The following is a 13,555-nucleotide window of genomic DNA, read 5'->3' as shown; positions in this document are numbered from 1 at the left end:
AGAAGAGAAACTGAAGCGTATCACAGCATGCTCTGGGTACAAGACAGAAATAATCCAGCAAAGAGCCCAGCCCATTACAGGGTGGACACACACCAGGGGCAAATCTAGCATTGCTAATCCACCTAACCTGAATGTCTTTGGACTGTGGGAGAAAACTGAAGCACACATATCCAATAAGAGCATGCAAACTCCATGCGGGCAACACCTAGGACATGAACTTCAGTCTATTTGTTGCAAGACCTATCACTGCACCATCATGCTGCCCATGAGCAAATATAAACATCATAAATACAGAAAGTATTGAGATGGCATACCACCATTTCAGATTCTGTAGCACAAGGACCTTGGAAATCTTCTTCCACAGGCTGGCACGGTGGCTCTGTCGGTATCTGCACAGCCCAGCTATTTCCAAATCTAACAGTATCTTCCGTCTGCACATCTGCAGGACAAAAAGTCAGCTTTAAAGGACTTTACTAGACGCTAAATTTTTTCTGTAGTCATACAATAACTGTGGGCCTATACAGATTTTACTAGAGATGCTGGAAGAAATCCTAGAGCAAACCTTTAAAAATTATTTAGCAACTAAGAGTTATGTTATGACTAACTAACACAGCAGAATGCATTTTTATTAAAATGGGCATAATGGTACAATGGTGTCTCTGTTTGTTTTCAATCACATTGTGCATTTGGGAATGTCTGTTCACCGCATATGCTAGCCCTTACTTCAGGTTTTCTTTGTGCATCTTGTCACTGTTTTTCATGGGATGTTGCAGCCCTGTTTTGGACGCAAACATTATGTACACCCATCGTTTTCTTAATAGATATGTCACACAACTACAAACAAAAAATAGTTTTCTCTGTCAGATGTAAAATAATCAAAGTTATAGTTAGAAATAAAAGACACAGTATGCAAACTCATGTAGACACAAAGAGAATGTAAAAACTCCACATGTGGGTTGCATGTGGGTTTCAAACATACAGTATTACACAGCATCTCTAACCACTGCGCCTCCATGCCATAGAAAAAAAAGATTTACATCTCTATTTAGCCATAACTGGGAGTGTAATAGCTTAGACGGTTGCAATCAACTAGGGTAATTGAATTATCTTGTGGGATGGCACAGTGGTCAGTTCCGCTGCTTCATAGCTCCAGGGTTTCGGGTTACATTTCTAGTCAATCACTGTATGTTTAGAGGAGTTAAATACCTTTCATTTTAGTGGAATCCAATATATAATTTTTTTATTTGTATTGCATAATTGTTTGTTATTGCTTTCATATAAATCTCATAACATGTTCAATAAACTTTATGCCTGGAAAAAAAGTAAGCAAGCAGCAGCCTACCAATGAACATGCATAAAGAAAAGTGTGTTTGCATGCTTTAACAATTGCATCAATTGAATCTCTTGATTCACTAACACAATGTCTAACTTGTATCTCAGAATGGATGCATAGTAATTTTCTCAAATTAAATAAAGAGAAAACCGAAATCTTAGTGATTGGCAATAATGGATACAATGAGGCTATTAGAAATAAACTGGATGCATTAGGATTAAAAGTCAAAACGGAGGTAAAAAGCTTAGGGGTAACTGTTGACTGTAATCTAAATTTTAAATCCCATATTAATCAGATCACTAGGACAGCATTTTTCACTTAAGAAGGATAGCAAAAGTTAGACCTCTTATATCATTGAAAGATTCGGAGAAATTAGTTCACGCGTTTGTGTTCAGTCGACTAGATTACTGTAACGCACTCCTCTCAGGACTACCCAAAAAACACTTAAATCGTTTGCAACTAGTGCAGAATGCAGCTGCTAGAATCCTTACCAGGAAAAGAAAATCCGAGCACATCTCTCCAGTTTTGACGTCACTACACTGGTTACCTGTGTCATTCAGGATTGACTTTAAAATTCTGCTTATGGTTTATAAAGCCTTAAATAATCTCGCCCCATCTTATATATCGGAATGTCTGACACCTTATATTCCAAATCGCAACCTCAGATCCTCAACTGAGTGTCTCCTTAGAATTCCAAGAGCAAAACTTAAAAGAAGTGGTGAGGCGGCCTTCTGCTGTTATGCACCTAAAATCTGGAATAGCCTGCCAGTAGGAATTCGCCAGGCTAATACAGTGGAGCACTTTAAAAAACTGCTGAAAACACATTACTTTAATATGGCCTTCTCATAACTTCACTGTAATTTAAATCCTGATACTCTGTATATCCAATTCATTATAATAACTATTCATGGTGGCTCTAAAATCTGTACTAACCCCTACTCTCTCTTCTGTTTCCTTTTCCAGTGTCCTTTTGGTGGTGGCGCCACCACCATCTACCCAAAGCACCATGATGTTCCAACAATGATGGATGGATTAAAAGCCAGAAGTCTGTATGACCATCAGCATCAAGTGACTCCATGAGAACCCTAACTACAAAGAGGACTATTTCATTTATGTTAGGTAGAATGCTCAGAGGGGACTGGGCGGTCTCGTGGCCTGGAACCCCTACAGATTTTATTTTTTTCTCCAGCTTTCTGGAGGTTTTTTTTTTGTTTTTTCTGTCTACCCTGGCCATCGGACCTTACTCTTTTTCTATGTTAACTAATGTTGTCTTATTTTAATTTCTTATTTTGTCTTTATTTTTCTTTTCTTCATTATGTAAAGCACCTGTGTTGGCTGGGATTGGCTCCAGCAGACCCCCGTGACCCTGTGTTCGGATTCAGCGGGTTGGAAAATGGATGGATGGATGGATGGACTTTGAGCTATTTTTTGTATGAAAATGTGCTATATAAATAAATGTTGTTGTTGTTGTTTTCATTTAGCACATGTATAATGCATTTTCACATCGGTTTTGGTTTATTAATATTGACTTATACATAAACTCTAATCCATGGAATTTAGCATCAGATCTCATCATGCAATTGTTTAAATGAAACTCCAGATTTATTGAAAATTATGGAGAAGGGCACTTGAAACTCAAGTTTAATGCCACAGAAGGACAGTTTGACCTAATGTGTAAAGTGAGGGCATATAAGTCACAAGACTGCCAGTTTAATCCTAAAATCTAAATAAAAAAGCGTGTAGAGAACAATATTAGTAGGTTATGTGATCTAGTGGCTAAGGGCCTAGACTTTGAACTAGAATGTTGTTTGTTTACTTTCACCTCAAATTTACAATATAAACCCGAGAACGTCATTGCTGTTGGAAAGTTAATACATAAAATAAAGCTAGGTTTATCATATTCAAAAAACCTATCTCGTACTCTAGCAGCTATTTCTTTGCCATTTAATGTTCCTTTGAATTTCAATTTTAATTCCAAATTTGTCTCATAAACTTTTCATAATATAACAAATCTAAAAAATACATTTTCAAACTGATTCTATCATTTAAAAAACAGTTACCATGACTTTTTATGTTTTGTTTAATAATCTACATAGGTCCATGCTGTTGCAAGACATACAGTGCAAAAGATATCTTGAAACATGAGCACTTCTATTTTGTAATATGCCTTAAAACATATAGTAAGCGTAATCCTTATATCTATTACTGTGAATTATATTGAAAGCATATCGTTCGTACATGACAATTTCTTAAAATAATACACTTAAAAATATAGTAGTTTTCCTAATACTTACTGTAGCTAGTGGTGAGATCATCCAGTGCATTATCATTGAAGTTTCCACAGAGCCCACAAGGCTGTTCTTTATGCTCCTCTGACATTTTGATATAAACACCTGTGCCGCCATCCCATGCCAGGGAAAAACCAAATGTGCTCTTCACCAATATATAGTCAGCCAGTCTTTCAATGAATACATGTCGAATAGTTATGGGTAAAGACAACCTAAAAAGAGACTCAGGTAATCTATACAGGAAAATTCACATAAAACTTTTTAAACTTGTATTACTGAATAAATGAACAAAGAACAATAAGAACTGTTTCTTAATGCTAAACAAGACCTGTGTGAGAACTGTAGTATCACGCACTTGCACTAGATGATAGATTAAATTTACCATTATAATTATACTGTTAAAAAATTTATTTTTCAGCTAGTGTGTTCTCTCTTTAGATTTTTGGAGGGGCAAATTGTAGGGAGTTTATAAGTGTTCCACGTTGAGTAAAGATTTACACCACATTTTCACACTACATACACTTATTTAACCTACTGTGCTAATGATGTATTTCATACTTTTAAGTGCATGTGGAATTTAACATTACACCAAATGACCACACTCTTCTACAGAGTTTTCTATGCATCTCTAACTTTTTGTGCAAATACAAACATCTCCGTATTGATGGCTGCACTGACTAAGAAAAATAATGCATGTGAAAACTTTACCAACCACTTTAGTATGAAAGGACAGCGTTCTATTTTATGTGTACGTGTACATTTTCTCAATTCATCTCTGCCAAAGTAAATCCCTGACATTGATAGTTATGGCATTAGCATAGTTTTTGGTGATTAGAGAAAAATTAGTCATTTATAGAAGAGTTTTAAGTCTTCTAAGTCTAACATAGAGAAAGGGTATTCCGATATCTGATTTCTTCCAACAACCCAAAGAGGTATATGATGGATGAATTAGTGCCTTTAATTTGACACAGGGTGAATGAGTGTGGTTGTGTGCATAAATGTGCCCTGCAATTGGCTGGCACCCATTCCAGGGTTGGTTTTTGCTATCTTTTATATTGTATATGAAGTCAAATTTTGATGCATACATAAAAATTGAGAAAACACTTCAGAATAGGGTGTTTAAGATGGATGATAAGACCAAACAAAGCTTGTGTTAAGGTCTTGTTACACAGTAGTAACTGATTAATAGACACATCTAGAAATCCCCTTTTCTAATACTGTATAATACTGTTTCAGCTGTCAGAAAACACTATTTGTCTTTGTGCTACTACATTTGTATGGCATATAGTATGTAATGGAAAGTTTTTGGTACCTACCTTCGACCACCTTTCTTAACCTCATGGCTAACAATATGAATTTCTTCTTCATTGTGGAAAAATAGGCTTATGGACCTAGGACAGGAATACACTGAACTATTGCAGTCACGACTGTTGTGAACCTGAAAATTACAAAAAGAAATTCATATCAATTTTCATGTGTTAATCAAATGAACAGTAAAGAAAGGTACTGAATTAACCCTTTAAACACGCTGGCAGGACTGAACAATGATGGAAATTTTTTAAACATTGCATGAAATCATTAATTTCCTCATTGTTATAATTAAGGTACTGTACAGTGTTTTGCTGTTAAAATACCAAACTGCATACCACGTTGCAATGTTTTTCTTTTTCCTTAATACATAGCTGAATATCTGTATCACAGCAACACTTGACCCCAACCAACACCAATTCCCATTCCCCCGCCCCCAGGCTTTCTTGAATGCCCAGATTCAAATGTAACCAGTTTTGTGGACAGACTATTATCTACTAAATAAGTAGGGTGTTTCAACTTTCAAATGACACCACCATCCACTTTTTATATTTCAATATTTTTTGTTAAGATGTTTTTGATTCTTGCAACTGTTAGTGTTGAAATTTGGATACACAGTACCTAATTATAACTATAACTATACTAACTAACTATAAGACAGTACTAACTATATGTACTTTGACAGTAAACTATATGTACTTTGACAGTAACATCTGCCTTTCGATATGACACAATGCCATTGGATATGTATGCAATGAACACTTATTTGAAAACTGTAAAAGCGGAGTCAAAAAAATCATGTTTTTTTTACTGCTTCAATACAGTAAAACTTGACATATTACTTATTGATATTTCATAACATTTGTTTTCTGGGTGTTCCTGACTCACTTTTATAGTGCTTGGAAGCTTGTTCCAACATGTAAGGAAACAAGAATACAATTTTTCGGTGAAAAATTTACCAAATTTCGCAACATATTTTGCTGCAACATATATGTACATCATAAATATATTCTCGAGGTGTAAAAATTGTGAAAGAGAAATGTCTGACCTTTATTTTAAGGGGTAGAAAATGAATATTGAGTGAAGGATGATTAAGTTATGCCTAGTTAATTCAAAGTAGCAGAAAACTGACAAAAATAAGGCTGAGTTTAAAGGGTTAGCTATCACTTCATCAACTACATCCAGTTTGCTTGTAGTGAAGCTTTATTTGTGTCTGTCTTCTTGTGCAAATAAAATGTATTTAAGTGATTTTTTGGTTTCTAAAAAAGTATTTTGTAAGAGAAACATTTTGCCAGAGAAAAACTCCAGAGCCGTGGATTTAAATCCCAGCCACTGTTCCAATGGAATTTTCAAATTTTCCCTTTGTGAGCTTTCTTCATGGCACTGTACAGAGATTATTTAAAATGATTAACATACAGTGAAACAAAATGTTATTGAGCTATTACGTGTTCTGTTAAAAATTCATTATTAACTACTCTTCAAAGTATTGAATGTCACCGTTTAGTAATGTACATTTTTCAGTTTCCCAAGAACACTGTGGCCTCCATAATTCTTATATGGTAAAATTTCGGAATAGCCACGACTCTTACTAGAGCTGGTCACCCAACCAAACTAAGCAATCAGGAGAAAAGGGTCTTGGTAAGAGAGGTGACCAAAAACCTGATGGTCATTGTGGCTGAGCCCCAGAGAACCAGTGTGGAGATGGCAGAAACCTCCAGAAGGACACCCACTGCTGCAACGCTCCATTAATCTGGGCTTTATGGCTCTGTAGTCAGACGACACAGGAAAGTCCACTTGACTCTCAGACTATGAGAAACAAGATTTTCTGGTCTGATTAAACCAGGACTGAACTGTTTGATTTCAATTCTATGTGTCTTGTGTTGTGGAAACCAGGCACCACTAATCACCTGCACAATACCATTCCAACATTGAAGCAAAGTGGTGGCAGCACCACGCTTTGGGGTTGTTTTTCAGCAGCCGGGACAGGGAGACTAGGTTTGAGGAAAAGCTGAACAGAACAAAAAAAGGCATATCTTTAGTGAAAACCTGCTCCAGAGTATTCTGGACGTCAGACTGTGCAGAAGGTTTACCATTCAAAAAGACAATGTCAAAGACAACACAAAAGTCACTTAGGAAAACTCTGGAAATATCCTTGAGTGGCTCTGCCAAAGCCCAGACTTTAATCCAATTGAACTTCTCTGGAGAGACCTGAAAATAGCCATCCACTGATGGTCTTCATCCATTGTTACAGAGCTTGATAGGATCATATCCGAAAAGATTCCAGGCTGTAATTGCTGCCAGAGAGGCTTTAAGAGAATACTGGGTAAAGAGCCTGAATACTTACATCCATGTGACATTTCATTTTTTTATTTTTAATAATGTTTTTGCTTTGTCATTCTGGCATATTCAGTATTACTTGATGAAGGAAAAAATAATCTGAATGATTTCAGTATAAGTCTGAAACAGCCACCCTAGAAACATAGGAAATGGTGGAAGGCACTGTAATCTAATATATGCAGTAATTAAACACAAAGGTCTGTGTGTCAGTGGCTTTTGTGTGATTTGTCAGTTTGACTTTGATGATGCAATCGAAAGACAAAGTGTAAACGTGAGATGTATGAGGAGGAAAAAAGGCATAGGAGGCACATTGAAAGAGTCACCTTCAAGGATGTGAAGTGCAAAACTGCAAAGGAAATGAAAAGGGTGCCTTGGAAATAATGAGAGAGCCTGAGAAGCAGCATTTGTGGGAACATGCTCAAGAGAGGGAGAGCTGGTCAAAAGAGGATCAGACACACACTCAGTGTTATAAATTCAGTCCATCCCACATATTGGTTTCACTTGCTCTTGAGCTCCTGTTGGAAAAGTTGTCATTAATGTATGTGAATGATTACACCAAACATGGGAAGACAAAAACGTATGGCAAAGTTGTTTGAAGATGAATTTGATTTGAAATAGGCAACCAGAGGATGTAGAGTGAATGATCCACAAGAAGAGATCAGACATCAAGTGGAGAAAACACAGCAGTAAATTGGAAGAAGACATGGCGAAGGGCAGACAAAGGACTAAGCCAAAATCAAAATAAAAACAGAAATGACTATCCAAAATCACAGTCAAAAAGCAGAAAAAAACATCAAAAGCATAAAAATAAGAGACTACAAAAAAGCTAAGAAAGATTGTCCTAAAAAATTAGGCTAATGAGGTACAATGATTAGAAAATGATGAATGAGTATTTGCCTTTACTGATCAAGGGCAAAAGTGTGGCATGACAGAGAAGGTTCCAACAAAGCACAGTTCTACCATGAACATGGCTCACATGAAGTTCTGTCACATAATTTTTTCTCAATGTTCACATTGTCTCCATGATATAAAAATGATGATGCAATTTTTAACATTTTCTCATTAAAACATATAATAACTAAAAAATTAATTTAAAGGCCAGACCACAAAAAAGCCATATTTAAAATAGTTTTGACCATTATTAATAACCCTCTAAACTCATACCCATATTGTATACTGTGGTTCTGTGCTATGACAGTCTTTGGCCAGGATGTATGAACATCTCCCTGGGAAGTAATAGTAGATGCCATCAAAAGTTTCAAAGTGGTACTGCCCCCAAGATCTGCAGATTCCATCTCTGTCTTGTCCCTGGTTGAGGACTAGAAAAAAGAGACATTTACATAACATTAGGTTAATCATAAGCGATAAATCGATCCTGTGAAAAAGGAAAAAAAATTAAAAACACAATAAAATAATAAAGAACTGTGAAACCAATTTTCTTTTTGTAGTAAGGAATATCCTGAATAATAGTTAAAATGGTATAAAGCTGTTCATTTCAGTTTTGAAAGGCTTTGGTGGTTTCACATTATCATTAAAATCTATCTTTTTATATAGTGCTATTTCCCAGCTAAAACTGGTTGGTTTGTTTAAGATTTTTTTTTCTATTTCCTTATCTGGCTCTGTAAATTGAGAATTAAAATTTAGTTGTGAAATCTTGCAAAGTTATTCATTAATGATATGACACAATGGTCACAGGTGTACATCCTGATCTCTAATTGGGTTACTTTAATTTTAGAGATTTGGTATTAATTAGTAATTTACTGAAATTATCATGCCAAGATATTACATCATTTGACTAAATCTCATACCTGAAATACCATATGCTGGTTTGATGGCCCTATTCTTACTGTAAGAAATTTAGAACATTACCAAAAACTCGTTATTTTTGCACAATATATATCTTCAGAAGTACTTTCCTAATTTTCATTTAATTTTTCATTTATAGAGCACTTTTTAAGTGATAAGCACTAAGTACTTTACAAAGACACAACAAAAAGGCATAAAAAAGAATAATAAAAGTAAAATGAAAAAAATGTAATGATAATAAAAATAATAATAATAATAACAATAATAAAACAGTATATTATGTATGGGCCCTTAATGGTTTGTCAAATGACTGACCTTGACTGGGTCCAACCCTGCACCCCTATCTGAGAGAATTCAATTAAAAATAACTAGAACTAATCAAAGCCTAAAATAGGGCAGCTTAATTAACATATACAGCACAGCTCCTTCAAATCATTCCACACATTTTATCGTACTCTAATTTGTTGTTCATAAGTTCAAAAAAGTTCCACACTTACATATTTTTGTTAGAAATGGTGAAGGCAGGAGGAGTAGTGCTTGGGCATTAAAAAGTTGGTAGGACACTGGGAAAATTGCATCGCAAACAAAGTTGACTGTGTAGAAAAGTGATGTAATTTGTTTTTGAAATTCCTAATAAATATACTTTAAAAAAAGTGCAGAAACATTTTGAATGTCCCTCGTATAATGAAGACAGCAGTGAAACATTAGCACTGAACTCTGCTCTCTTTCAAAATATCCAATCTTAGTCTGAAAAGTATTTCATTTTATACGAATATCTGAACATTTTTAACATGAAATGTCATGAAACTCTAATCAATATTGTAGTATTTTCTTTATTTCATAAGTGAATATAAGTCAAAGCAAAATAATTACAATTATAAATGCGATTCTGTGTAGAAATAATTGTTCCCTGACATTCAGTTGTGTACTCTGATATGCAGGACTTTTAGCTCCAGTCTTCCATGAATAAAAGCTTCAATATCAGGAACATCTGAATGTTTTCTTGAACGCACTGCTCATTTCAGTTCCTGACAGAGGATCTCTATTGGATAGAGGACTTTGACTTGCCCTTTCCAAACCTTTTATTATTTATTTACTTTTCTCTCATTTTGTTAACATTTTGGTATATAGATAATTGTTTAAAGTGATCTCAGTTAGCACTTTTTCAAATGACAACACTTCTGGTAGATTTCTTCATACAAAGTAATGGTCAGTGGTTAACTATATCCACTAAACTATAATCCACTAAGAATGGTTGCTCTGCACCAGCAATCAGAAGATTTCTGGTTCAAATCCCATAAACTCCAGAAGTGACTCTATTCCGTCGGGCCCTTGAGAAAGGCCCTTAACTTAGAATTGCTTTGTCCTAGGCATGATGTTAATCTGCATCCAGCCCTGCAAGCAGGTCCTCCAATTTACAGCGAAAACTTTTGAGTTGGTGGCAGGATTGACACTCCAGCCACCTTAAAAAAACACTCACACTGTTCCAGTGTGGTGTTGAGGTGTCACCCACTGCATTCGGGTCCCAATCCAGGTAGTTCATCATCTTGTGGGTGCGGCAATGCGCTATTAGCACATGCTCCCAACTAATCTGCTCTCACATAAAATCTGCATTTTCACAGCAGCTGTCTGAAAAACAGAGACTTTAAATAAAGTGAAAGATTACTACAGTGTAGATTGGTTGGGGATTCCTTGTGACATCTTGGATAATTCATAGGAACAAAAGAACTTGACAAATGAGAGGAGATCATTCAGTTCATCAAGCTTGTTTGTTCATGTTGTAGGGTTCAGTCTAGTTTTTGAAATATGGGAATTGCTACGTCAGAGAAAATATTGCTTATTGGTATATATATAACACTGTTTTAAACAGTAATAACATTTTCATTATATTCATCACAAGATAAAGCAATCTTAACCTAAAAAACCCTCAAGAACACTCTGCATGCATACCTTTTATTTATTAAAAATAAAAGTGTTTGGACTGCTCAGCAAAAAAAAAAAAAAGTGAAACCTCATTAAGATTTTCTGAAATTTCGTATATACTGTAGGTCATATTATCCAGGACCAAATGTCTTCAGGGATTTGTTGGATGAAGATGTTTGTGAGGAACGTCATGATCATACTTTCACTTTCCCTCAATAGGTAACCACTGACAGAATAGAAATGGTTGTTACTGTATCTCCTTTTCCATACATGATTTCCTTAAAAACTAACAGAAAAAGTAATTGACCTCAAGAAAAACCATTTTGCAGCAAAACAGCAGTGTTTTCTCAATACACAAGAGAAAACCTAAATCAAAATGAGTGCAAAATCCTTGGAGATTTCAGTGAAAACTTCTAAAATGTAGACCAAGGTGAGGTACAATCAACTAATCTGGAAACTCATGAAGCTGTTCTACACCCTTATTCTGTTTACTTCAGGATTGATAGTGATGTCAAATGCCAATGCTTCTGTGTAGCAAGCAAACATCTTTTTCACAAAACAAACACTCTATTTACTTTTCCAGAAAAAGCTTCTACCACAAGTAAAGAAGTGTACTATTTTTCTGACAGTGCAGCCAGACAGTATCAAAATTTTCAGGTACAAGGCATATTTTGGACTTGATGCAGAATGGCATTTCTTTGTCACTGTGCATGTCAATAATGCATGTGTTGGAATAAGTGTTACTATTAAGTGCCTGGCAAGGAAAGTGTCACTAAAAAAAACACACAAATTGGCAAGTCTTAAAATGCAAGCTATTTACAGATATTGCTCTGGTAATGTTCAAGATGTCTATTTAATTTTGGTTGTCTTGGAGAAAACTCTTGAAACAAACATTAGGAATAAGTGAGAAACACTGCATTTTTCCTATCACGACAGAAAACAAAATCCAAAAAAAATAAGTTCAAGATTTACAGACTTGCAAAAACATCATGTGAGATCCATACTATCTGCTCTGATTCGTAAAAAAAAGGATGATGTTACCTGTATCAATGGCTCGAACTGGTGGGTTGGATGTATGCAGGACACAATAGACATAGAATTATATGTAGACATTTACAGTTCTCCTGGTCCTACCACATCTTTCAAGCATCAAATGAAGAAAAAACATATATAATATGTTTTTCCTATTTAAAGCAGTGTTTTGAGTACACTATACCGATGACCAATATTTTCTCTGACTCAATACTCCCCATATCTCAAAAACAAGGCTGAACACAATAACCATTTTTTGTGGCTGGACTAGTATCATGTATAATTATGATGTTACACCAAAAAAACTCAGATTTTTATATATTGCCCCACCAGAGATATAAGACTTTAAAAATTGTAAAAATGTGATATTTCTCAGTTTCGGAAGGACAGTAATCTGTGAAGAGGTAAACATTTTCAGGATTTCAATTTTTTTTATGAGGTTCATATAACAAGGGCTCTACAGTATGAATAACAACTTTGTGCACCTTTTCTGTGATGCTTAAATAAAATCGCAATTTCTAAATAGCTATAAAGATAGAATTTCAGAGCATATAGCATACATGAAAAAGATTCCTTACTTCATGCTGGGAAAACCCTTTTTTGAATTATTTCAGTAACTTTATTGGTTCAGGAGACGTTTGACAACTTGTGAAGGCTTTTGACTGATAAAAATGGTGATGGCTGCCATCTTAAATGGTGTAGTGGGAAGAAAGGTAGGGGAAAAAATTAAAAATCATTATTTCCAATCAGTGCACATTATACAAATGAACGTGCAATGTTTCACATTTTTTAAATCATGTAGCGCGCCACCTAGGTGAACCTTCACAGAATGACCCACTTAAAACTGATTAAATGAAATATGACTAATTGCCGCTCAGTTCTATAAAACAACATGAAGTACAACTTACCAATCGTATGTTGTTTAAAAGATAACACAACAAAACACATTCTTTTTGTAAGTGATGTATGCATTACGGTGAATTTGGTGGAAGGAAAGTATTGTCAAATTATAATCAATTCGAAACAATTTTTCTTCTGTTTAAATGGAACACACACACAACAGCAGTTGCAGTATTTGCACTTTTCTTCTTTTTTACCACCTTTTATTTTGAAAAAAACAGGACTTTTTGTGTACAGGCCAATTTCAAAGGATTTAAACCACTTCCTGGTGTCTATTTTATTAGGAACACCTGTACACCTGCTTATCCATGCAATTATCTAATCAGCCAATTATGTGACACCAGTACAATGTATAAAATAATGCAGAAACAAATAAGGAGCTTCAGTTAATGCACACATCAAACAACAGAATGAAGAAAAAATGTAATCTCAGTGATTTCAACTGTGGCACAATTTTTGGAGCCAGGCAGGCTGGTTTGAGTATTTCTGTAACTGCTGATTTCCTAGTATTTTCACGCACAACAGCCTAAGAGTTCACTCAGAATTGTACAAAAAAAAAGACAAAATCATCCAGTGAGCAACAGTTCTTTGGAAAGAAATGCCTTGTTGATAAAATGGTAAAAAAGAG

At 35.1% G+C, this 13,555-nt stretch overlaps 1 protein-coding gene across 1 annotated transcript in view; it reads right to left on the bottom strand.

Moving 5' to 3' along the window:
- Positions 1-12,248, bottom strand: part of otogl (otogelin-like) — a 224,402-nt gene extending 212,154 nt beyond the window's left edge. The window contains exons 1-5 of the mRNA XM_051930831.1: positions 12,212-12,248; positions 8,431-8,585; positions 4,938-5,059; positions 3,628-3,854; positions 315-439 (exon numbers count right to left, since the gene is read on the bottom strand). Coding sequence (XP_051786791.1) covers positions 315-439; positions 3,628-3,854; positions 4,938-5,059; positions 8,431-8,585; positions 12,212-12,248 — 666 coding nt within the window. The remainder of the gene's footprint in view (positions 1-314; positions 440-3,627; positions 3,855-4,937; positions 5,060-8,430; positions 8,586-12,211) is intronic.
- Between the last annotated feature and the right edge of the window lie 1,307 nt (positions 12,249-13,555).

The sequence above is a fragment of the Erpetoichthys calabaricus genome, chromosome 1 (genome assembly GCF_900747795.2).
Source record: "Erpetoichthys calabaricus chromosome 1, fErpCal1.3, whole genome shotgun sequence".
Taxonomy (NCBI): domain Eukaryota; kingdom Metazoa; phylum Chordata; class Cladistia; order Polypteriformes; family Polypteridae; genus Erpetoichthys; species Erpetoichthys calabaricus.
The sequence above is the reverse complement of the archived record's forward strand: the minus strand, read 5'-3'. Positions and strand labels throughout refer to the sequence as shown.